The 24,163-nt window shown below is 40.6% G+C and overlaps 1 protein-coding gene across 3 annotated transcripts in view; it reads right to left on the reverse strand.

The window, feature by feature from the left end:
- CDK14 (cyclin dependent kinase 14) overlaps positions 1-24,163 on the reverse strand; it is a 530,833-nt gene that overhangs the window by 183,818 nt on the left and 322,852 nt on the right. For all 3 annotated transcript variants that reach the window (XM_075922396.2, XM_014569231.3, XM_075922397.2), the window contains 2 exons: positions 22,883-23,003; positions 11,446-11,539 (listed from right to left, as the gene is read on the reverse strand). In XM_075922396.2, the coding sequence (XP_075778511.2) occupies positions 11,446-11,539; positions 22,883-23,003 (215 nt within the window). The remainder of the gene's footprint in view (positions 1-11,445; positions 11,540-22,882; positions 23,004-24,163) is intronic.

Raw genomic sequence — 24,163 nt, forward strand, 5'->3', positions numbered from 1 at the left:
GGGCTGTTAGAGTGCAGCTACAGGCTGGGAACGGAGGCCTTTGGAGCTGGGATCTAGCAGGCTGCTTCTGATAGGCACAGCATGAGACTAAGTAATTGGGCCTTTTTGGGAAAGTGCTGCCTGGGACAGAGCTGCTGCCTAGCTTGGACCCTCATACACACTGTCTGCAAATAATCTCCACTACAGTTGCAGTTCTTCAAGCGCGCCCACGCAAGCAAGAGTCTGGGACTGAGTCCAGGGGTGCTCACACTCTGGGGTGGGATCAGTACTGGCAGTGCAAATGCTAGATACATAAGTTCCAATTATTGTTGTGCACTTTGTTAATTGAGGTTATTCACTGTTAATTTGTTAAATCTTGTTTCTTTAAGTTAAGTAAAGATTGTTCATTCTAATGCAATTTATTAGATGTATATTATTTATTATTGTAATTGTTGTTCTGGAATTAGATCCAGTTTATTGTTGGAATAAATTTATCCCTGGAGGTTCTCAAGGCACACCAGTAAGTGTGTTACAGGGCCAGCCAGGTGGAGGCATCGCCATTGTATGTTCATTATGAGCAAGGGACTGCAGCAAAGGGGAGGATAGGGCTTTCCCCAACTAAACACCATCACCACTGGGGTGCTCAGAATCTCCTTTTGGGTTAAAACCATCAGAGGCCCAGGTATATCTGTGAGTGTGACCTGCTCCCAAGTAACCCGGTGAGGAAAAAGGGGGTTACAGATATATTTTATGCATGCTCTATAGCTGAATGGATCCTATAGATAAATTGGCAGGAGACAATATGCGTTCTACTTATGTACTATAGAGAGGAGAGCTCAATTTTCTGGTTGGCGAAGTGAAGAAGAAAGAACATGGCCCTTCAGAGAAGGGGGGGGGGGCGGTGTGTGTGTGTGTGTGTGTGTGTGCGCGCACGCGCGCTTCTCCTAAATAGTCAATAGTTTAAAGAGAAAGAGGTACAAAAAGCAAAATTATCAAATGCATCTTATAGGAGCTGAAACATATTCAAGGGACAAGAAACTAATACCACCGGTGTCTACTTTTTCAGTTCCTGAAATTTTTACTATTTAGATCTAAGAAAGAAGGAGAAGACTTTCAGAAGACACATACAGAAGACAACTGCCCATATTATCACTTTCAAACTGCATCTTTTTACCCTCTTAAAAAAAACTATGCTATAATTACATACATTAGAAAAAGAATGCTCTTTTAGATTATCTAGTCCATGTCCTTGCCACTACATAGTAGTTTCTCTAACACATTCTGTACTATTTATTTTTTGATATATTTGTAGCTAAAAGAATAAGTGTCTAATGATTTTACAAGGAACTGTATTCTCAAGAAGTAGAAGGGCGAAGAGGAGAAAAACTCTCTCCCCCGTGTCCCACACAGGAACACAAGGGTAAATTCTAAACCCAATCCCTGCCTCACAGATAAATATGTTCCATCTCATCCGAACAGGCTGAATTTGGGAGCCAATATTTTTAGGACTAGTAGAAAAGAATTAAAAAGTAGTGAGTGCCGAGATCATCTGGCAGCAACCCTCCAGCTTAGTTGATCTGGCAGCTACTAGAGCCAGGTTCAATATATAGAGGGTTCATTTTCAACAACAGAACCAGCTCAAGTTCCCACCCAGCAAACTGTGAAAATTACAGACCACTCCTGGGTGCTTCTAAGAAACAATACTTCCTCATTCACAAGCACAGAAAGTCTGTGTGTGGAAAAGAAAGTTTTATTAAAAGGAGGGAAGTCACCCAATATTAATCAGGGAAAATGCCACAAGCAGGATAAAACAGAACAGGATATTTTCCCCCTTCCTCCAGAGTGTGTGGGGGCAGGGTTTTCTGCATCATGTTAAGTTCTACAACCAAAAGTTCTCTTACTGAGCTCAATCACTACACCCTACTCACAGTGGTTTTCTTTGGTTAGTGAGGACCCAGGGTTCAGAACTGCATCTGTGTGATTTCACTTCCCACTTGAGGAAGAAAGCACCTTGCTTGCTCCATCATCTGAGCACTTCCTCTGGCTGGCTGCCTCATCAGCTGCCTTTTCTCTCTGCTAGCTGCCTCACTAGCCCCTGTTCTGCCGACTGCCTGCCCACTTGCTGCCCTCACCAGCCATTCATCTGGTACTTTCTGATGCCACCTGCCTCTCTGCTGTAACTTCTGCTGCCACCTGCCTCTCTGCTGTAACTTCTGTGGTTCAGTCTCTTGAGGTTCTACCCAACTCTTAGTGATTTTCAGCTGTTAGTGAGGAACCTGAAACAGGCTTGGCAGAAATGTTGTCCCCCCACAAGTGATTTCAGCTCTTGTAAGCACTTAACAGACTCCTAATGAAGTCTACTTAGTTCTGTTCCTTGAACAATAGGGAGATGAACCCAGACCGGGAACCCTTAGGCAGAGTTCACACTTCCTGGCAGGAATATCTGTCCCCATCCCCCTTATTTTCCAGAGGGGTCTGGCATTCAAGCCCCAGCTTAGCAAGTTCCTTTCAGATGAGAATGACCCCCTCAATCAAGACAAGCTAAGCACAGTTCATTCCTCTTTACTCATACAGTAAAGTCAACAACACTGATAACAGCATTGCACTATCCCTGCATTCAGTACTAAAGGGATTTGTGACCCATCATCAGCCAAATTTTATCACTTTAGGCAACACAGTTCTATCGGATGATATATAGGCAGAATAGGGGAGTTTACTCCTAAAGTCTTTTCCTCCCTCCAGCTAGATGTCAGGAGAGAGCTCATTCAGACAGACCCCGCTAACATGATGAAAGAGGAAACTTTGATGAAGCTGGGCCAACAGTATTCATTTTATAGGTAAACTTCAAACAAATAATACATAAAACAATCACTCTTTGGATTCAGTAATATTGTTCCCAGAGAGGTGTTCTTAATGTGCTATGATGACAGATATTTCTGGCTCCACATTTGATTGAATGAATGCCAAATCTGCTGAAAAAAGTTATTCCAGATGGTGTAACTGACATTAAGCAGCCTCTTTAAATGTGGAACTATAGAGAAAGAGCTCAATGCCTTGAAAAATGCTAACATTTCAGTGCAAATGCTAGTATGCAACATTACACTCCTCACAATTAGTTGCATAAAGAATCAATCTTACCCACTTCTAACCAAACACACATGCTCAGACTCCCCCATGTCCCCAAACTTCATGCTATTTTAAAGGATAACACTATTTTTCATGTACAACACTCTGAAATTTCAAGCACAGAACAAGTGTTGCATTACAAATACATACAGAAATGGATTATTTTTGGCACCATCTTTTGGATTCTTATGCCTCTTACGAGCTGGAGAAGTGCTCTGTGGGTGGGGCACTCCAGCCCAGCCAGACTAGTCCCTACCTAGGGATGTTAAATATCAGTTAATTGAATAGACAAGTAACCTCATGACATTTTATCGGTTAGTCGACTATTCTCTACTCCCTGGGGGCAGGGCCAGCAGCCACTGTATCAAAGGCAGCAGTGTGGGGTGCCAGGTGGGAGCTGGTTTGTGAGGGGAGCCAGTTTCAAAACCGGCTTCCATCACGGACCGGCTGCCTGTCACTCTGTGCTGCTGCTTCTGAGAAATAGGCAGCAGTGCAGGGTGGCAGCAGTCCCTGTCTAGGAGGGGTCTGAGCTCCTGGACCTGGTGCAAGCCAGAATACTTGAAATGCAGAGCTGAAATGGGGGTAGGTCTCAGATCCAGCATGAGCCAGGACTGAGCTGGGTTGTCTGCTCGCCCAGCTCCCAATACACTTTAAATGCAGAGCTGCTGCAGGCGTAGGTCCCAGACCCGTCGCAAGCCAGGACTGAGCCAGGCTGCTGGCCAGCCTGCTAAAAAAAATTACTGGCAGGGAGAGGAGGGAAATGAGTGTAGTCTATAGATTAACCTATACACTTTTGCTTACCGGTTAATCGACTACACTATTACATCCCCAGCCCTGCCTGGTCGAAGCAGTGCGCCCGCCGCAAGCTGGAGAGCTCCTCCCCTTCTCTCCACCTACTCCCATATAAGCAGTTACCAGTTACTTGATTAAAACTGATTTTAACATCCCTAATGGGAGTCTAACAGAGGAGATCAGATGGACATGGAGACAGAGCTTGAACTATGCTTGGCTGGGTTCTGGTTACCCAGAATGGACTATGCTTTAACCTTCATTTCTCTATGCTAATCACAGACTTCCTATGCTATATTCCAGCTGACTAAACATTAGCTATGGATGCTTTCGGAGATGCATTGTTCCCCAAGAATGTATGAGTTTCTCTCAGGGGTTTGTCTCAATGAGACTTGTTGAACAGAGCTCACTGTGTGAAGGAGTGCAGAGGGCCCCCACGTTCAGTCTGAGGTAGTGAAGCTGCATGGGGAAGAGGGAGATACGTAGGAGGGTCTGGCGCATGAAGGGGTCTTTTCTGAGACTTCCTTAGCTGGGGACAGCTCTGAACTTCTGGCTCCATGACAAGTATTCCTCCATTTTACTTTACAAGCATGTAGTTCTTTAAGGAAGATTCCCCATACGGTCTAGTGTCTGGATGAGAAAAACAAATCTACCCATAAACTGATAACCTAGGAACAAATCATGAATTCTTTAAAACAGTAATTTGCAACTAACTGGTCACAGAATTGACTATTACATAAGAATGGCCATGCTGGGTCAGACCATAGGTCCATCTAGCCCAGTATCCTGTCTGCCAACAGTGGCCAATGCCAGATGACCAGAGGGAGTGAACAGAACAGGCCTCAATTCTGAAATTAAATTCAGGTTATGCATCCTTGCCATAGCGCTCAGTCCTGCTAATGTATTTCTCTTAACTTTGGTTCCTGGAGCAGTTTAACATAAGCATAATATGTAAGAAAAGTCCAAATGAAGTGTTCTTGTTAAAAAACAACCAAGAGGAAAATCAGTGAGCAGAATGATGCATGAAGTAGAATAGAAAGATCAATCTTTTTTCTTAGTGCATTAAATACAGCAATTTAATTAAACCCCTGACAAATGTAAACAACTAATACATAAGCATAAGTCAACAGAAATACAGGTTTTGGAGTATACTATTCTCCTGATAAGAGGGAGAAATGCAAGGGCTCTTAGAGAATATGCTCTTTAATGTGTACTTGATTTGTGGGAAAATCATGCACCACATATTTTAACTGCACTTACAAAATAATGGATGATAGATTTAGACTCAACTATTTGAGAAGTATACAGAATGAAATGGTATCTTTAGCGTATGAAAAAGAGGCAGGAGAACTGTGCTTTGAATGCACTAATTGAATGGGACACCCTAAAATGATCCTCACTTGCTGAGCAGGGGATAGAAGATGCCAACTGCCAGTGGAGAGAAGAACTGGTGCGGACAGATGTTTCTACTTAGTGGTTAGGACTTTGCCTAAATATTCCTAGATGCCATTTGACGTATTACTCTCCAGGGTTTAATAGCAGAGCTGACTGGATTCAATTGAGTCTTCCTTGTTTTCTGGTTGGTGATTCCGAGAACTGACATCATTGCAGAACAGATTTAGGGGCTGAGCCTTAGACTTTGAGAGAGGACAGTAAAAGATAGCACAGAGATTGCACTGTGAGACTCCCTGCTGAAATCACTAAGAGCTGGGTAGAAGTAGGGATGTTAAGTAGTGGAAATTTCCATCAGCTACTCAATTAGTAGATAAGTGGGTTCGCTCCAGGGTGGTGCAAGACAGGACTGAGTAGTTCCAGTTTGCATAGACTCCAGGAGCTCTGCTTTTTAGATGTAGTAAGAGTCAGTAGACTCTTGCTACATTTAAAATGCAGAGGTATAGCAAGGGACCTGGCGTGAGCCTGGACTGAGCGGTCCTGACTTGCACTGGGTCCCAGACTGCTGCACTTCTGCTTTTTAAAACTCTTACTACATTTAAAAAGCAGGGGTGCAGTGGTCTGGGGCCCAGCATGAGCCAGAACTGCTAATCCCTGGCTTGCGCCAGGTCCCCTGCTGTGCCTATGTCTTCCCTGCTCTCCTCCCCCAGCAGAGGTGGTGCTAGGGAGAACCAGCTTTTAAGGCGGCTTCCCCCAGCACCGGCTCCCCCCCTTGCTGCCTCTGATACAGAGGCAGCAAGGGGGGGGAGCAAGTAGTCAAGTAGTGATTTGACAGCCCCATAAGCCCCCTAGGCTTATCAGGTAGTCGACTAATCGCTTACATCCCTAGGTGGAAATGGAGGAACCTTAGAATGTGTCATTGCAAGAGCAGCAGCAGAGAGAGGCAGCAGGGCCATTGCTCAAACCCATCCCTTCTTTCTCCCCACTGTTGAAGGTGAAATCCACATGAATGAGACTCTGAACTCTGGGTATACACTAACTGAGTGGGGAGCAGTGAACAGAGAGGACAGCGAAGTATTAAAGGGATCCAGAGTACTGGATGGGGGCTCAAACTGGTCCTGTTTTATATTGTTAGGAGGAACTTCTAAATATTGAGCCTGGCCTCTGCTGCTGCTGTCCCCACATGGCAGAGGGGTTACATAATTATAACATATTGTCAACCAACTTGTAATTAAAATATTGATATGTATTGGGTAATTTTAAAAGCTCTGCTTTATTCAATTTGTGCACTACTCATTATAAAGTGTGGAATGTAATTCCATATCCTTTTTTTCTCACCTCTCCCTTTTTTTTTCTTTTTTTTTTTTTAAACAAACAGAGAGGACTTTTAAAAGATCATGTTAAACACACACTCAGATATTTTTGAAAGTATTATTGACATTAGACAAGAAACTATTTTGTTGAAATTTAAAAAGTCTTAAAAACAAATTATTGCTACATTTGACAGTTGTTTAGACAAGCATGTATATATCTGAAGAATTTTTGAAACATTTTGGTCACTCTCAACTGGGCTTTTTGTTTGATAAAATACCAAAATATACCAACTCATTATATAAATGAAGGACCTTCCAAATTTTAATTTAGAAGAAAGTTTTAAAACTGTAGCTGTAAATAACAAGCTCAGGCTTTCAAATAGCCAGGGATACATTTTTTACTTAATCTCTTTAGGTCAGAATGACCTTGTACAAACATTAAAAGAAGAAAAAAGAAGCTTTTAGATTGAAACTTTTATGACGTGTTTAACCACAGTTAATTCTTAAATCCTAATTAAAATCCCCTTAAAATAGGGAGTTGTAATAGAACCTTCTAGCCATCCTTAACTAAAGTGCCTCTCTAATATACCATTTTCATAATTAAGAATTTAAGAAGTTATCTACTTAAAAGTTATAAAACAAGGGATTATTCTTGTTCCCTTTGTTTCTGAATAGGATTAAATTCATTCATTCTCTGGTGAATTGTGTACACTAAGGTGGTTAATAACTTTGAAGTGCAAAATTAATCAGGTTGCTATTTAAGATAACTAATACAATTAACTCCCACATACTGAGTCCTTATAACAGCTATGAAATACAGATCAGCCAGCCAAAGTCATCTTTTCCTCCGAGACAAGATGGTGAGGTAGTATCTTTTACTTAATAAATGTCTGTTGTTAAGACTTTTTTTAGTTCACATTTTTTTAAGACTTCATGCAATATTGTAGTGTTCTGAAAGCAGATATATAGTACAACCTGCCTTTTCCATTGATCCTTTAGTTCTGCAGTATTCTGTGGTCATGTATTTTAAAACATACCTCTTGAAATATATAAAGAAAATCCATTAGTAAGATTTATTAATCTATGCCAGGTTTTGAAATATAATTGAATTTCCTTCTCTCACAAACTCTTGTATTTTGGAAGGAAATGCACTGATTAAAATTTAGGAATAACATTTAGGATAACTAAATGACATGTAATGTGAACAGAGAGAGTCTGTAAACAGAAATTATTCTTCACTCAAATAAAAAAATGATCATTTTGGCAAAGCAGTTCCATCTACTACTCACCTAGGCAATCTAGTCTCTTCCTGAAGTCTTTTCTCCTAGCTTATCACTAGATGTCAGAGGAGAGGTCATTCATACCCTGCTTTCATTCACCACTGAACCAGTTTAGTCCTTTACTGCACATCCACACTGTGGGCTAAAGTCGAGTTAAGATACGCAACTCCAGCTACATCAATTGTATAGCTGAAGTTGAAATAGCTTAATTTGGCTTTTGGCGCTGTATACACAGCAGGTAGTCAAAGGAGGAACATTCTTCCTTCGACTTCTCTTACTCCTCTGTTACGGGAGACAGAGTAAGAAGACTGTAATTTCGAAATAACAGGCTTGCTATGTAGACATGCACTATAACTTATTTCAAAATAAGTGTGCAGTGGAGACACAGCCATACATTATAGCGGGTTTAGCTCAGTGGTGGGCAACCCCTGCAGGCTGCATGCAACCGAGTGGGGTCCACCTGTGGCCCACAAACCCTTGTCTGCCTCCCTTGCACACTGGAACCCCACATTTCCTCCTCCTCTCTCTCAGCAATTTCCGAGCACCACAGATCTCCTGATTTGTGCTCTGTCTCTGTTCCTTTCCCTCCCCGAGCTGGAAGGCCATGAACAGCTGATTCACAGCTGTTCAAGCTCTGGGAGGGAGGGGTAGTAGTGGGGATGGAGCAAAAACCAGGTGATTCGGGGCACTTTGAAAGTGCTGGGAGGGAAAGAGAGGAGTAGGAACTGCAGGACTCCAGTGTGCGAGAGGCACACCAGAGAAGATGGCAGAGAGGATGTGTGGTGGGCTGCTTGCTGCAGGTTGCCCACCACTGGTCATGTGGTCCACTCATGCAGCCCACCCACTATTTTTGGTTGCCCACTCATGCAGCCCACCCACTATTTTTGGTTGCCCACTCATGCAGCCCACCCACTATTTTTGGTTGCCCATCACTGATCTAGCTGCACAGCTGTTTTGACAAAAGGCAGAAAGAACATAATGTGACTTTCACATCCTATGCTGAGTTTGCAGAACTGACATTTACAAAAAACATGTTTTGCTCAAAGACTGAAACACTGTGATGTAGAAATCACTGAGGGGCAAACAAGGAGTTCTACAATGACAATCATAGAGCCGTTTTTCATAGCTGAAGTGTATCTCAACAGCAGGGATCAAATATTAATTGCCCAGGCATCACAATGAATAGCACACCACAGAGATTTCATTACAAAAGAAGGTCACAACTTTTAATAGCTATGTTGTAACAGAACGAGGAAAAGAACTGCCAGCCTGCTCATTTCCACACAAATTAACCTGGAAGGATAAATCTAGTGCAGCTCACAGACAATGGCTGTGAAGCCAGAGCACTTTCAGAGAAAGCTACCACTAAACCTGTCCTGCTAAATCCACCCAAGGATTGGGACTAAGCAAGCTCCAGATTCCCCGTTTTTTGTACCAGGGCTCAGGTGAGTGCTTCTTTCTGAAGCCTTCCCTGTTTGCCACACAATAAACAGGAATAGTCCAATCAGAAGCCAGCCAGACCAGCATTTTGGAGGAAATTGGCTACCTCAATAATCTGCATTGGCCACCTGCTAACCAGTTGCAAAGCTCCTCAGGGCTCTGAAGAGGAAGAAATAGCTCATGTAGCTCACCACTGGTTTATAAAATGAAGGCATACTTCCTAGCCTCTTAAAAAAGTACACTGGCCAAAACCCAGAGCAAAATGGGAAATCTAGCTTTAGAAACAGGAAAATAACAAATCAACACAAGAGTGAGGACTGATGGGGAAAGAAAACAGGCACAAATGGCAACAGATCCAGAAGACCACTACGAACTGGACTTCCCAACTGTTGCGGTGCCATTAGATCAATGAGCTGTCAGTGCAGCCCATGAATGGGCCAATCAAACTGCAGTACTGGGAGTTAAGTAAGGATATTAAACTGCAAATAACTGACTAATCAAAGAGTTGGTGCATTTTGCATTGACTATTCCATTAGCCGATAGCAACAGCCAAGGAGGCGCCCTAACTTCAAAGGCCAAAGCACTCCGTGGAGCCCAGGGTCAACTGGGGACTCCCGCTGACCCCATGCTCCATGCGGTGCTGCCGCTTTGAAACGCCATGGGGAGCTCAGCATCAGGCTCCATGCAGTGTTTCAAAGTGGCAGCACTGCATCAAGCCCTTGATCAGCTGGGGACTCCCCCGCGGACCTCTTTGAAACACTGCCACTTTGAAACACTGCGGGGAGCCCAGAGTCAGGCTCCATGCAGCATTTCGAAGCAACAGCGCTGCGTGGAGTCCAGGGTAAGTGGGAGAGTCCCCAGCTCATCCAGGGCTCCACGTGACACTGCTGCTTTGAAATGTTGCGTGCAGCCTGGGTACACCCCAGCTGGCCCTGGGCTGCACACGCTATTTCAAAGCGGCAGCTCCACGTAGAGCCCAAGGTCTGGCCCCAGGCTCCACGTGGCACTGCCACTTTGAAGTACTCCCTCCTCTTTCTCCCCTCACCCATGCCTCTTTTTGATACAGGCAGCAAGGTGGGGGGAAGTGACTAGTCAACTATCCAATAGGCATTTGATTATCAGCTAGTCGACTAGTCCTTCACCTCCCTAGAATTAAGTACCGCAGTTCTCTCTGCTGTCAGTTATTTGTTAAGTACTTTTGCCAAATAAAGTATAGAAATGTGAGTGTGGGGTGGAGTGCAGGGGGCTCAGGAAGAAGGTGGTGATGTGTGGGAGTGCAGGAGTCAGGGAAGGGGATTTGGAAGTGTTGGGGGGGCTCAGAGCAGGGGTATAGGAGTCAGGGCAGGAGGTTAGATGGGATGGGGGGAGCTTCAGGCTAGGAGTGTGGCCACTGCACTGCCCATCCTCCAGATCCCCAGGGCTGATGGGGATCCGTAGCCACAGCCGCACAGGAGCCATAGCTGGAATAGTGGCATCCTGTGGCCGGGAGTGGATGGTATGGATTCCTATGTAGAAGGGTAGCAGAAGGGGAGGGACAGATTGCCCACACTCAGAACAGGCATGTAAACTTTACCCATGTACGGTGGCTAGCAGCATCCAGAGCTGCACCCCTAGCCAGCCATTCTCTTACCAGTACACCACCCCGGGCGCACTGGCTTATGTTCACCATTGCCCACACCATGACCTATTTTATCAGATAAAATAATCATCAATAAAAGAGCTAATGTTAACATTAAAATAGCTCAAGAACATTCTTGGGGGCAGCTCTGAGTTGTCATTTTAGACTGTTTGCAAAATCAGCATAGCAACTTAGCATTTCTGTTCACTGGGCTCACATTTGGAAGCCTTCTGTAGAGCCATGACTACTCAAAACATCCTTTTTTTTTTTTTTTTTTTTAAATGAAGACTTGGATTCTGCAAGATTTGAATAAGCCATGATAGCCTAAAAAATGTAACAGGACAGGCTAGATCTGGCTTGAGGCTGGGTGTTTGACACCTGTGCGCCAAACGAGAAAAGTAAACACTACAATAACTCCTTGGGGCTTTTTAAAGCTACATGTTATTACACACATTTGGAAGGTAGCATATTATGTATATACATATTCATCTAGAAATAAAGAACTCACCAGAAATATCCTTTCAAGTTGGTCTTGAATATCTTTCATTCCAGGAAAAGCAGCAACTCCTTGAATCATTTCTACAAAGATACAGCCCACTCCCCTATTTAAAAAAGGATACATCATTAGATTTGCTTGAGATTAAATAATTAATACATTAAATACTTGTCATTATCAGCAGCATTACAATACCATATTCTACTGTGTACAAGGGTGCCAGGGTGACAACTAGAAAGGATGAATGTGTTGAAAACCAATCTTTAAATATGTCTTTTCAATCATATTTTCAAGGAACAGTTTTCTGCTTAGGTGTCACACGGATAATGTATAAAAAAGATCTATTCCTCTAGAGTCAAAACCTTGGGCAGCATCTCAAATAAGGCCTCACAGCACCTTTGAGAAAGATGTGGATTGGCTGCTAGAATAAGAAGGGCAGCAGCAGGGGAAATCTCTCTGAAAGACTCAAGACAAGCTTCTGTAGTTCCCCAGGGCTGTGGCTATGTCAGTTGGTTCAGACACGTGTGCATCCCCAGGGAAAGCTACAGACCCTTAACTGCTTCTTCAAATGGGATTTGCATCTTCTCCAAGATTTGCCATTCAAGAGCTAATAACTCATTTAAACATTAGTGGGATGCATGACTTGATAAAACATTTTAATTGTGTTTGTTTCAATTACATTTTTTCTAAATATCCATATTCTTGTCCATGCTCACTCAGTACAAATACACACTATAACCGGACATACTCATTTGTACTCATTTGTGCACATGTACTCCCAAGAGATAGTTTTAACAACACAAAAATACATCAACCCAACAGCTTTATGCTGTTATACATTTTTTACAATATAGGTTAAGCTTTCACAAAAGCAACAAAAGGGTTTAGCCTTTAATTACTACAATTCCTTACAAATCCAAGTTGTATCCTATAGTCATCTTTGAAATTCCCAACCTTAACCTTTAATTGAACTTTGTTTGCAGAAGCTGACTGTTTGGAATATATAATTAAACATTTCCCCTTCACCCCATGCATGATGATGTTTGTTTATTTACAGAGCAGCATTTAATTTTAGGTGACTGTGTGTATAGTGAGAAGTATGTCTAGAAGAAAGTCTCCTAATGGAAACAGATTGCATGTTTTCATGAGGGACTGTCTAACTGAATATTTGCAGAGACTAGTCGGCAAAGATCACCAGCAGAGACCACATTCATTAATAAATTCAGAATGAATTGAGATAATTGTATTTTAAACGCAACAGGAGATGATCAGACTTATTCAAAAAGAAAGCTTTTATAATACATAATTATTTTCTGATTATACTACTGAAAGATTAAATATCTTATGCAAAAACCTTCCTTTACCTTAAAAAAATACACAGTTCAGAGCCATTCCTAGTTGCATTCAGTAAATTTGAAAAGAAGGAGATTAAAAAATTATGGTCCATATGCCCTTGTTGGTTACTGAACATACTGGATTGATTAAACTGCCACTCATCATTTACTTTGGTTAATGCTTCATTAGGCACAGATCGGCACAATATATCTTCGTCAAATACTTATAAACAGTATTTAGATCTCAGGCAAGGAGGAATGCAAGATTTTGGACAGGAGCTGTTTACTCAAGATAAGAAAATAAAATTGAATTTGGTCTGGAGGACAGATGATTGGAGCCCTGTTTTTGCAACCAGGCAACAAACATTAGATTCGTTTGAAATTTTAAGAGCATGTACAGGTATCTACAGACAAGCACTCAGTACATATTTTGTATTCAAAATACAATAGAAGATGAAGATTTTAGCAAAAAGTTGTATACATTGCCTGTCAACATTTTACTTGTGCGATTAATGAAAAATTGACTCAAGAATGGACTTAACATTGGATGAAAAACTATAAATTAACTATCAATATAGTACAATGAGTCTACTTGAGAGTAAATGTCCTCCTCAGTGTCACAAGGACTATTTTAGATATGGTTTGGCATCCTATTTTATTAACCTCCCTGATTAAAATCACTAATGTGCTTTTTAATCCCCTAACAAATGATGCTATATCAGGAGGAGATGTTAAAAATCAGTGATATGAAAAATAAAGACTTACAGGGCTCAATCTGGAGATTGCTGAGCACTCAGGCTACAATCTAATAAAGCACTTGAGTACATGTTTTATTTTAAGCGCAAGAATAGTCCCATTTACCCAGCACATTGAAGGATTGACCCTTACAGAGGATGGAAAAATGGAGAGAAAAAAAAAGTTTCCTTCTGGGAATAGGAAAGAAAGTGCATCTTAAGGAAAAAATAAACTGAAATATAGGTGTACAATAGAAGGAAAAAGTACATGGAAAGCCAGCCAGAGTGCCAAATAAGGACACTGGGGTAATGGAGTTCATGCAAATCAATAGAACCAGTTACTTTAACAGACTTTAGATCATGACCTTAGTGAATAGGAAACTGAGTTGTGGGTATAAAAATTTTTTAAATAAAAAACCAAACCAAATGTGTGTGTGTGTGTGTGTGTGTGTGTGTGTGTGGTGTACAGATGCCAAATCTCAGTGAAGCCAATAATTATGTGTATATTTTTTGTCAGGCACCCCAAATCAGGAATGTATCCATAAATTGAGTATGATTTCTCAGCAGAGCAACAAAGATATCACTGGAAAAACTGATCTGTAAGAAAAAGATAAAAACTCAATATCTCATTCTTGGATAAAACAATGAATAAGAGGAGAACAGTACAAGAGGACAAGAATTTGCTCTGGATTTCACTGGTTCCCGGAATTACGCCCCCCACCCCCAAGGGAGTAGAGTGAAATACAATTAAGAAACAGAAAATGTAGGGTGACTGAGGAAAACTGCCTGTCATTGAGGTCAATTATAATAGGCAATAGCCACCCAAAGGAATGGAAGCCCTGTTGGAAGAAACCCTGAAGAATATTCTGCAGGGAACACTCTTATCTTGTATTAGGAAGGTAGATAAAATGAGCCCACAGGTTCCTCCCATCTCTAGCTTCTACAATATGTGATTAATCATAACACATTTCATATTTCAAGAAATAATGTTGTTTCGTCTCCCCACTCTCTCTACACCCACTCCATTATTTGTACACTTACATACACTCCTCTAGTGCATATGTGAGTGACATTTTCAGGCAAAGTATTTGGGAAAGTGCGTGTGATATATTGAAAAACTTCGGCAATAGTTCAATAATTTTGTTTTAGCATTTCCTATATCCCTTGGAGGAGGTCTGCATTCTAATTTGTGAACTGAATTTCTGGGCTTTTGGATACTTGATTCAGGGATATTCTTGCAAAGCAAACATGACTGAAATTTAAATGACAGCCATTTAATGTTAACTGAGGGTAAGTCACAGATTTCAACAATAAGCATGACTAAGCCTACTGATGATACCATATGTGGCCATCCATCTAATACTGTCCAACCTAATTTCCTAAGACTATATCTGTCACCATACTACCAACAGTAATATAAAGTAAGAGTTCATGCTGTGGCTCAATGGTTACTCTGAAATTTGAATATAGATAAATGAATATCTAATGGGGATCTGAGGTGGTTTACAGGATGTAAAAAATAACTTGTTTGGTCACCATTGCACAATTAGGGTTTTTTTTTTTTAATATCCTGCGTTTGACAATGCACTCTATATAACATTTGATAAAATGCACGAATACAAATTACAATCTACCTGGATATGAAATTATAAAGCCTTTGCAGTAACTGTCTTTTACTTAATACTATGTCTAAAACATATTAAGATTATTCATATCCAGTGAGGTGGCTGGCATTTGTTTTGTTTTTACTTCTGAAGAGGTCCATGTAAAGTATCTACAGAACTATTTTTTAACAACAAATTGTTTTCACACTGTTTATGGTTTTACTTAAATGCAGACTTTAAACATTTGCATCAACAACTGGGGAACTTCACTATTACAAATGTTCAACATTCTTCACTGAGTGAACAACTTTTATGTTCGATTCATTTGCTAACAGACTATATTCAGCATCATGTCACTTCAGAGTAGATATTCATATTTTGAAGACCCACATTTGGCCATGAAGCCTGAGCTCAGATCGCAAGATTTGGCTCATTGGGAGAAAACATTTTCTTCAAGCACTAAATCATCACTTCAGCACTTCTGATAAAATTACTGAACATTTATAAAAATTACAAAAGATATGTGAAAAGTGACAGTGCTTTCTTATTAGTATAATACCAAAAGAAAAATCTGCTTAGTATTTTCTCCATCACCACCAAGAGGCAATATTAGAGTACTGAATGATTTACTGACACCAAAGGTAAAAACTACAAAAACTCTGAATAATGGGTTGCACTTCAAAACGTACATGCTCAGGATTTACAGTAAAATAAGGACAATTTAACAGATTTTATTTCAGCTACTCTACTAAATTGGAAAGTGTATACAGGCAGTCCCCAAGTTACGCGGATCCGACTTACGTTGGATCTGCACTTACGAACGGGGCTCTCTCGCCCCGGAGCTCGCAGGCAGCGGGACCGCCCAGAGCGCAGCAGTCCCGCCACCTCGACCTCCGGGGCGAGAAAAGCTGCTCCGGGTGCCCCTGGTCTGCTGGGGACCGTCTCCAGCAGACCAGGGACGCCCGGAGCAAAGCCGCAGCGGCGGCGGGGTCCTGCGCCTCTGAGGCTTTGCCAGGGCAAAGCCTCAGAGACACGGAACCCCGCCGCCGCTGCGGCTTTGCTCCCCATGTCCCTGGTCTGCTGGGGGGGGGGGGCACGCAGCTAATGCGCCCCCCCCCCCAGCAGACCAGGCTTTTGTTGTGGACCCTGCGGTAGAGCAGCTGGGGTGCTGCCGGGTTGGTCCTGCAAAACTTTAGGTCTCACAAAACTTTAGGCTTCAGCCAAGCACTGACACGTTCATTGCTGGAAAACAGCCTCACCTGTGTGATAGTATGGATAGGATAGGTATTTGACCTGTAACAATGTGTTTAGAATTTATTAAATGCTTGTAAGTTGCTGCACGCGTTAAGCTCACTTATAGCACCTGTATCACATATTATAAGGTAATATTTAAGATTCTGCTTTGTGACTGTAAAAAATATTTGCTCTAAAACTGTGTACCCAGTCAGGAGGGATTGTTCCCTGCCCATCAAAAAGGCCTATCAAAACTAAGAACCATTGTGGAACATCACAATACAAAAACGTTGTTAATTACGCCTTATTACCATGACAAGGCTACTTGTGAAAGGGCTAATCCCACGGGCTTGAATTCTGGATGAAGGAAATTAAAATCCCTGACAAGGAAATGTTTCTCTCTCTTTATCTCGATTCTCAAGGGACCAGAGCTATGAAACAGAGCTCAGGCTCAACCTGGGTTAGCCTAAAAACGATTTAGAGCTGATAAATTATTACCCTCGTGTCACCATTGAAAATACAAACTATAACTCATTGTGTATATGAAGTTGCCTGCTTTAACCTTGTAATCACTCTAATATCTTTTCTTAGTTAATAAATCATTAGATAGTTTACTTTTGGATTGTATGCAAGTGTTGTCTTTGGTGAGAGATCTAAGGTACAAAACGACATAAGGTAAGTACCTAGTCCTTTGCTACTGGAAGTATTCTGAATATTTTGTGATCTCTGGCATATAACAATCATCTATTACTAAGTCAACAAATTACTAAATCCAGCTTGCCTGACTGGATAGATTGGAATGACCAAGGGTATAGCTGAATACCCTGCTTGCACCAAGTCCCCCCTGCTGCACATCAGCCTTTTAAATGTATTAAGAGCCCACCCACCCTTAATACATTTAAAAGGCAGAGTCATAGCAGGGTTAGCTCTTGGACCGGGAGCTACCCCTGCTGCAGGTCTCCTGCTTACTGACTAGTTGATGGAAAATACATCAACTAGTCGATTAGTTGATTAAACTAAATTTAACATCCCTAGGGACAACTAGTCTTCAAATGTATTGAAAGCTACAAGATAATGTTCAATTGTTCTGTATGCCCACTGAAGGTAGGATACAAAGTCATCAACTTAATCTGAAGTAGGTTAGTTATGAAAAGCTTTTAAACTGTAAGATAGAGTTAACCACTGGGATTGGTTTTTCAGGAAGATTGTAGAATTCCCACCACTGGAAGTTTTTAAGAACAGGTTAGACAAACACCTATCAGGGATGGTCTAGGTTTACTCCATCCTTCCTGTGCATAAGGGACTGGACTAGATTACAACTTGTGGACTTGTAGACCAGAGGGACCAATTAATTTTTACACTGGGGTATAGTTAGGCTGGCAAGCTAGGGTCTAGTTAGGCTAAGAAGAAACTTCTAATGAGGGGAAGCTCCTAATGAGGGGAAGCACCGCACGCCCGATAGCAGCTGTAAGGTGTGCAGCGCGCTGGGGGGCGGGGCCGCACATACGTCGCACGCCCGCTGCCCGGGGTGCAGGAATAGCTTGAGCCGGCTCTGGGTGAAGACCTCAGATGCTGTTTAACAAGTCTCCAGGCTGGAAATCAGAGCAGAGCATGGAACTGGGTTCCGTGACCAGCCACTGGGGAAATAGCATCATGACAGCAGTGAATGAGACAACTGTCCAAGATCATTTGCTAGGTCTGGACTTTAAGAACCTAAAAAGGAAGGTCTACAGTGACCTCAGAGAGTCGAGCTAGGTAGACAAAGCAACCTGAGTCACAGACAGAGAGCAAGGGACACACAGCAGGGTATGCAATGGAAGGGGATGTTGGACCTGGAAAAAAAACATCTGCAGAATTCTTTGCTGGTTCGTTTAACTGCCTAAAATATAAAGTTTTGAGGGTTAGTTCTGTGGTTCCCCTTCCACTGCTGCAATGTTCCATTCCACATTCCATTTGCAAGATTACTTTGTGTGTGAATGTGTGTAAGTAAACTCAATTGTCCAGATTTTGAGAAACAGAACACAGAAGTGCTCGAGCATATTTGAAGTGAGTCTCATTTTAAATTGAGCAACATTTGTCCAACAAAATTTTCCTATTTAATGTGTTTCCTATTCGCAGGGAGTTTGTGTTTTCCATTTTGAAATACGCACATCTCAAAACAGAATTCTCTACCACATATGAAACATACACCTTTGATTCACCTTTGTTGATAGATCTGGTAAATGCATAGTCCCAAACTAAAGAAAATATTCTTCAGGAACAGGAAACTAAAATTAAATGACTTTCCAACAGCTATGAACAAAAGAGGCTTCTCAAATGCAGCTGACCCCAGGAGAATTTTCCAATCACAGATTAATTCATCTGATAAAACTTCTCATTGTCAGTGTCTTCTCTGGAAGTTTAATTAAAAATATCTTGATGGTTATCACAGGATCCTGACCTCTTACGGATTAGCATTTTTCTGGGCTAAAACTTGTTACGGTAGGGAGCATCAGGGCAAAGTAACCAATTTCTCCTAGTGTTTGCTCTCTCTTTTGGACCTCAACAAACAACTAGTACCAGACTTTTTCATAGAAAACTGTTTAGAGGGGAAGTGGAATAAAGATGTTTCTGCAATGTCCCCCATGCAAATAAATATATAAAATTAATGCACCTGTGTCCTATAGAAGACCATTTTTATATACAATCTTAATTGTGGGGAAGTGAATGTTGCAATGGATTGTGGATACACAAGACATAAACCTTGAGATAGCATTTCTTTAAACTGAGATCAGCACTGAAATCATTGTCATCCCAGTTACCACAAAGTTAAATATAATTCTGAAGGCAGAGATGCAATGAAGAGAACAGTGATCTAATATGCAATTGCATTGAATTTGACAGGCAAAGTTATAAGCAATTTCTTCCACAGTGATAAGCACAGATTATGTTAATTAATAAAATTAAATTTTAAAAATGGGCATATTGTTTATTTTACCTGTATAATGACTAGCAGTTCATAGCCTGTCAAGCATTCATTGTATCTTTTAAAATAAAACAGTTTGTAGTATGCATCAGATATAATAAGATAGTTGCCAGCTGTTAGGCAAATATAGATTAGAGCTGCTACATGTTAAAATAAAATATCCATAATGACTTCAGCTTTTAAAAACACGGATGTAGTAGTGTTTGTGAGAATCACAACCATTGGTACCATGCTTAAATCAAGGATCTTGGCTACTAAAGCTCAGTCCTTGTTTGTAAGAAATGAGCACAACAGAGAAGTATGCCAGTTTTTTTACATTACCTATATACGATTCTTAGTATATTATAAAACCTCTAGGTATGGAAGCTTAAAAATTATTTCCCTTGCATTGATTTTCAGAGGACTGTAAAATCCATGGATTAAGAATATTTATACCAGAGGCACTGAGAAATGTACTTTTACCTACCAGTAAGTCCTCATCAGGAAAAAAAAAGCGCATCGAAGGCTATCAAAACTCCTCAATGCAGTCTCAGGTGGCATAATATGTTCACACAATACCACAGTATCATATGCTGACAGCAATACATCACAACGCACATTGTATTGATTTCCATCACTAACTGACATCATTAATGTATGTATGTCTTCATTAATATTCTTTTACTGCCAGCGGCTATTTAAACAGAAAGCTGGAAAAATGTAATACTGTATGTGGATCATTAGCTTTTAGTTACTATCCTAATGCTCTACTATGGCAAATGAAGCATAAAAATAGCCCGCAGTCACTGCCACCTGCTTCCCAGCCACTGACCAGTGGTTAATATTTGCACTTCTCTCATACAGCTGGTCTCATATAGCAGATCCATGTTCAATTCCTTGGGAAACTCGATTAAATGTCATTTGTCATGGCTAAAGTCAATGCCCTATGATCTCTTTTATAAATGAAAAAACAGAAGTGTATTTTTTCTCAATACTAATTTAATATCTCTGTAAAGTGACTGTTTTTGTAATGAAAATGTATATGATAATCAGGACACAGAATGGCATACAATATTTGGCATAAGGATATAACACTAATAATTGTACACGGATGTTAATGTCAAACACACGTGCTGGCATCTGATGTAAGCAAAGATTCTATCTCTTCATTCTGGGAAATCATTACTTAGTCTTAACGTTATTGTAGCCCAGCAATATGCTGCTGCTGTAAAAGAATTCCCATACTATCTCTTTTGCAACTTGCCTTACTGTTAGATTACCAACTTAATAAAAATTATTTCAACATGCAATATCTCCTGCATTTCCTTCCTGCATATAAACTGGAGAACATGGGAGGGACTGGCGGGAAATCACTGTTCAGTCCTTTCATGTGTCTTCTAAGTGAAATGTGTGCTCTGAATAATATTCTGATCCCATGATTGCTTAGTATCAGAAAAAAATATATTTGCTGGTGCTCTGGATTCATGGCTTTGCAGGTACAATTAGCACTGCCTCATCTTTCATTTGGAATAAAGCATTCTCCATGGGCACTCAGGATCTCTTCTGAGCCAGTGTTAAAGGTCCTCCCTTCAGGGGATATCAATATTTTCTTTTTGTGCCCTCTAGCAAACACCCTTGCCTCACCTCTGAGATTCAGACATGGAATAGGATTATACTGGTTGGGTCCTTCCTGGGTTTGGCATTTATTTATTAGAGTCCACTCTCTCTGATATGGGATAGGATGCAGAGATAAAATTTCTAGACACCATTAAGGGTTCTTGGAGCAGCTCACCCTGGAACCCACAAGCACAGACGCAATTCTTGCTTTTAGTTCTAAGGAACACACAAATACACCTGAACCACTTGATGATGATAACCATAATATAATTTAATTTAACATTCTTGGAGGGAGGGGTGAAATACCAAAGGTTTTTCAACATCCAGGTTGCATTTATAGTAAGTGTACAGTATCTCTGTTGCATATTTTTTGTTTACTTTGGCCTCTCTCTTTGGCACAGTAACTCTGTACCACTCAGATGAATTTTCCATGCCGTTTTTAGTAAAATACTTGATAACAGTGCATTATTTTGTCAACAATCTCCAAAATGTTTTGCTTTAAAAAAATCAAAATGAAAATATTTCAGTTATCAATGAAAAATCAAGAGCCAAACACATTTTGGCCTTCAAAAACCATTTCTGGCTAAAGAAAAGTTTTCAAAAACTGAAAACTGATCAAACCCCCAAAAAGTTTTACTGAATGTTTGTCTTCTCAAAATAGCTAAAAATTTTCAACCAAAATGAAAATTTTGCAGTTTTTTATTTTCGTCAAAAAATAAAGAAATATTAACAAACCTATTTACAAATTTCGAACAGAAAATATTTTTAAATGCTTTCTTTTTTTGAAATGTTGACATTTTTCTTGAAGTTCTTTGGCTTCCTCTAGCTAAACTTAGGAGCCCCATAATTTCATGCTTAAATATACAATGCACACAGAGGTAACATCTGATTATTTAGAACTTGAGATGTGAAAGGGTAACTGGTAAGCCTCACCGTTAATAGGTAAGGCTTACTGGTTCTGATTAATCAGAGGGTGTTGGAGCAGCTCCCCCAGGCATGGAGCTGCTCCTGTCCCCTGGGGCCCATCAGACAGGGGCTTTTCTGACCATCCAGAATAGCACCGTCTGTGGCTGACCTGGGCATGCCCGTTGAAGGCATAAAGTTTAACCAGTTAACCAATTTTACATCCCTATTTAGGACAAATTTAAATAAATTAAATACATGGAGTTCTTCCTGTTTCACGATAAACCTAAATGAACTATGCAAAGATTAGCTGACAGAAATGCCCAGATCCATCGGCTATTTTTATTCTCTAATGCACCCAGGATCACCAGCTGTACTCTGACTGTTCTCCTATCAACCCAGGTTGCTCTCTGGGCAGAGATGAGACTCTGGAAGATGTTGAGAAGGCCTAAGATGGAAGACTTTCCTGAAAGGCTCCTCAGAGCCACTACTTTGGCTTTCAAAGACACCACACAGTCAACATGCTACTAATAGCTGAGGTAGATGTTGACCAAATATCAGGGCTGTGCTTTTTGTAACAGAAGACTCTGGCTTTTATACCTGCCATTGCTTTGAAGTTCTGAGTGGATATGACCATGACAAGCAGCACAGTGACAAATGCAATCTCCGAACGGGCTGTGGATTTGTAACAATAGTTTATTGCTGTTACACAGCTGTGAAACTGTCTTACATTGTTTGTATGTTGAATTGCTGCACTTTCCCCTTTTCCTGTTTATTAGGAGAGAAAATTTACCTTCTGCAGAACAGAATTTCAAATTAAGACCACAAAAGATATGCAATGCTGATTAAATTGCTTCTTTGTTATTGTTCATGTTAGTCAATGTATCATTACTGGACAGCTGTAAAGTACTGAATACCCAGGCAGGGGGATGTTCTCAGGAAGCAGTATTTGGGAGAATCCACAAGGATTAGCACACACAGGCAGTCTATCTACACTATTAATCTTACTAGATATTTTCTACAGTAAGCCGAAGCCCAAGCACCTAGATGGATTATCTTGTATAAGGATGCTATTCTTACCACATGTCAAGGCAGGTGGAGTATTCTGTTGAGCCCAAAAGGACATCTGGAGGTCTGTACCACAGGGTAACCACTTCATTAGAGTATGTGTGGCTGGGGACTGATTTGGCTCTTGCAAGGCCTGTAGGATAAACACAGTACAAAAGCAATAAGCATAAAGAGAACTAAGATGTGTACAGTTCACATCTTAAAAGGCAGTGTATGTCATAGGAATCTCAATGCGCATTGCATACAAGACTGCTTTCTGGTTCTTCTGGCCTAGTAGTAAATTAATTAGTGAAGAAAAAGAAGCACTATCATTTAGTACATAGCTAAACAGATTTGTTATTCTAACAGAACAATAAGACAAGTCTCTGATAACTAAAACCACTGAAATGTCTTACATTTTTATTTATATTTTATAAATATAAAAAATCTGGGGTGGAAATAATCTCATCATCTGGAATTTATCTTTAGAATTTATTTAGCATTTCAAAACAGAGTATTCAAAAGTAAATCAGATAAATCCCTTAAAATCAATTATTGGAAGCAAGGAAGAACAATCCCAGCATGACAACAACTCTAGACAATAGGTGGATTTTTATATGGAATTAATGACACCTGTGAAAGGTTTAGCTTACACTAGAAAAGGAAAAAAAACACAAACAAAAAAGTTATTTCCCACACCATTCATCTTTCAACTCATCACTTTTCTGCACGGATAATCTTTCATTATTAATTATTATTAATATAAAAAATAAAAGCAAAAAAAAAATCTAAGGACAACAGTACCACAGTGGTAATTTTCCAGAGCAGCCTAACCTCCCTTTGTCTACACATTCAGAGTCAGATGATAAAATAGTAGAGATCCATATCCATTTACAAAGAATACTCAAAAACAGTTACAAAGAATACTCCCAACAGTTGCATCCATAAATACTAACATTGTGTCTATACATCAAGAAATTGCATGTACAAAAAGCTTTATTCCCTAACTTTTAAAACAGTGGTTTCCAACCTTTTTTATACCATGGACCAGCAAACCCATTCACAAACTTTTGGCGGACCAGTAACATTTTATTTGTATATTCATTATTTTTAATAATGAATATGCAAATATGTAAATAAAATATTACCAGTCCACCAAAAGCCCTGGTCCCCAGAGCTTCTGTGAAAAGCTAGCTTCAGCTCTAGCAATCTCCATGTGGCGGGAGACTGCCACAGCTGAAGCTGGCTGTTTGCAGTGGCTCCGGGAATTGGGGCAGGGGTATACCCCAAATCCCTGAGCCACCGTACAGGAGC

This window comes from Pelodiscus sinensis, chromosome 2 (assembly GCF_052426305.1).
Source record: "Pelodiscus sinensis isolate ZL-2025 chromosome 2, ASM5242630v1, whole genome shotgun sequence".
In the NCBI taxonomy this organism is placed as follows: Eukaryota; Metazoa; Chordata; order Testudines; family Trionychidae; genus Pelodiscus; species Pelodiscus sinensis.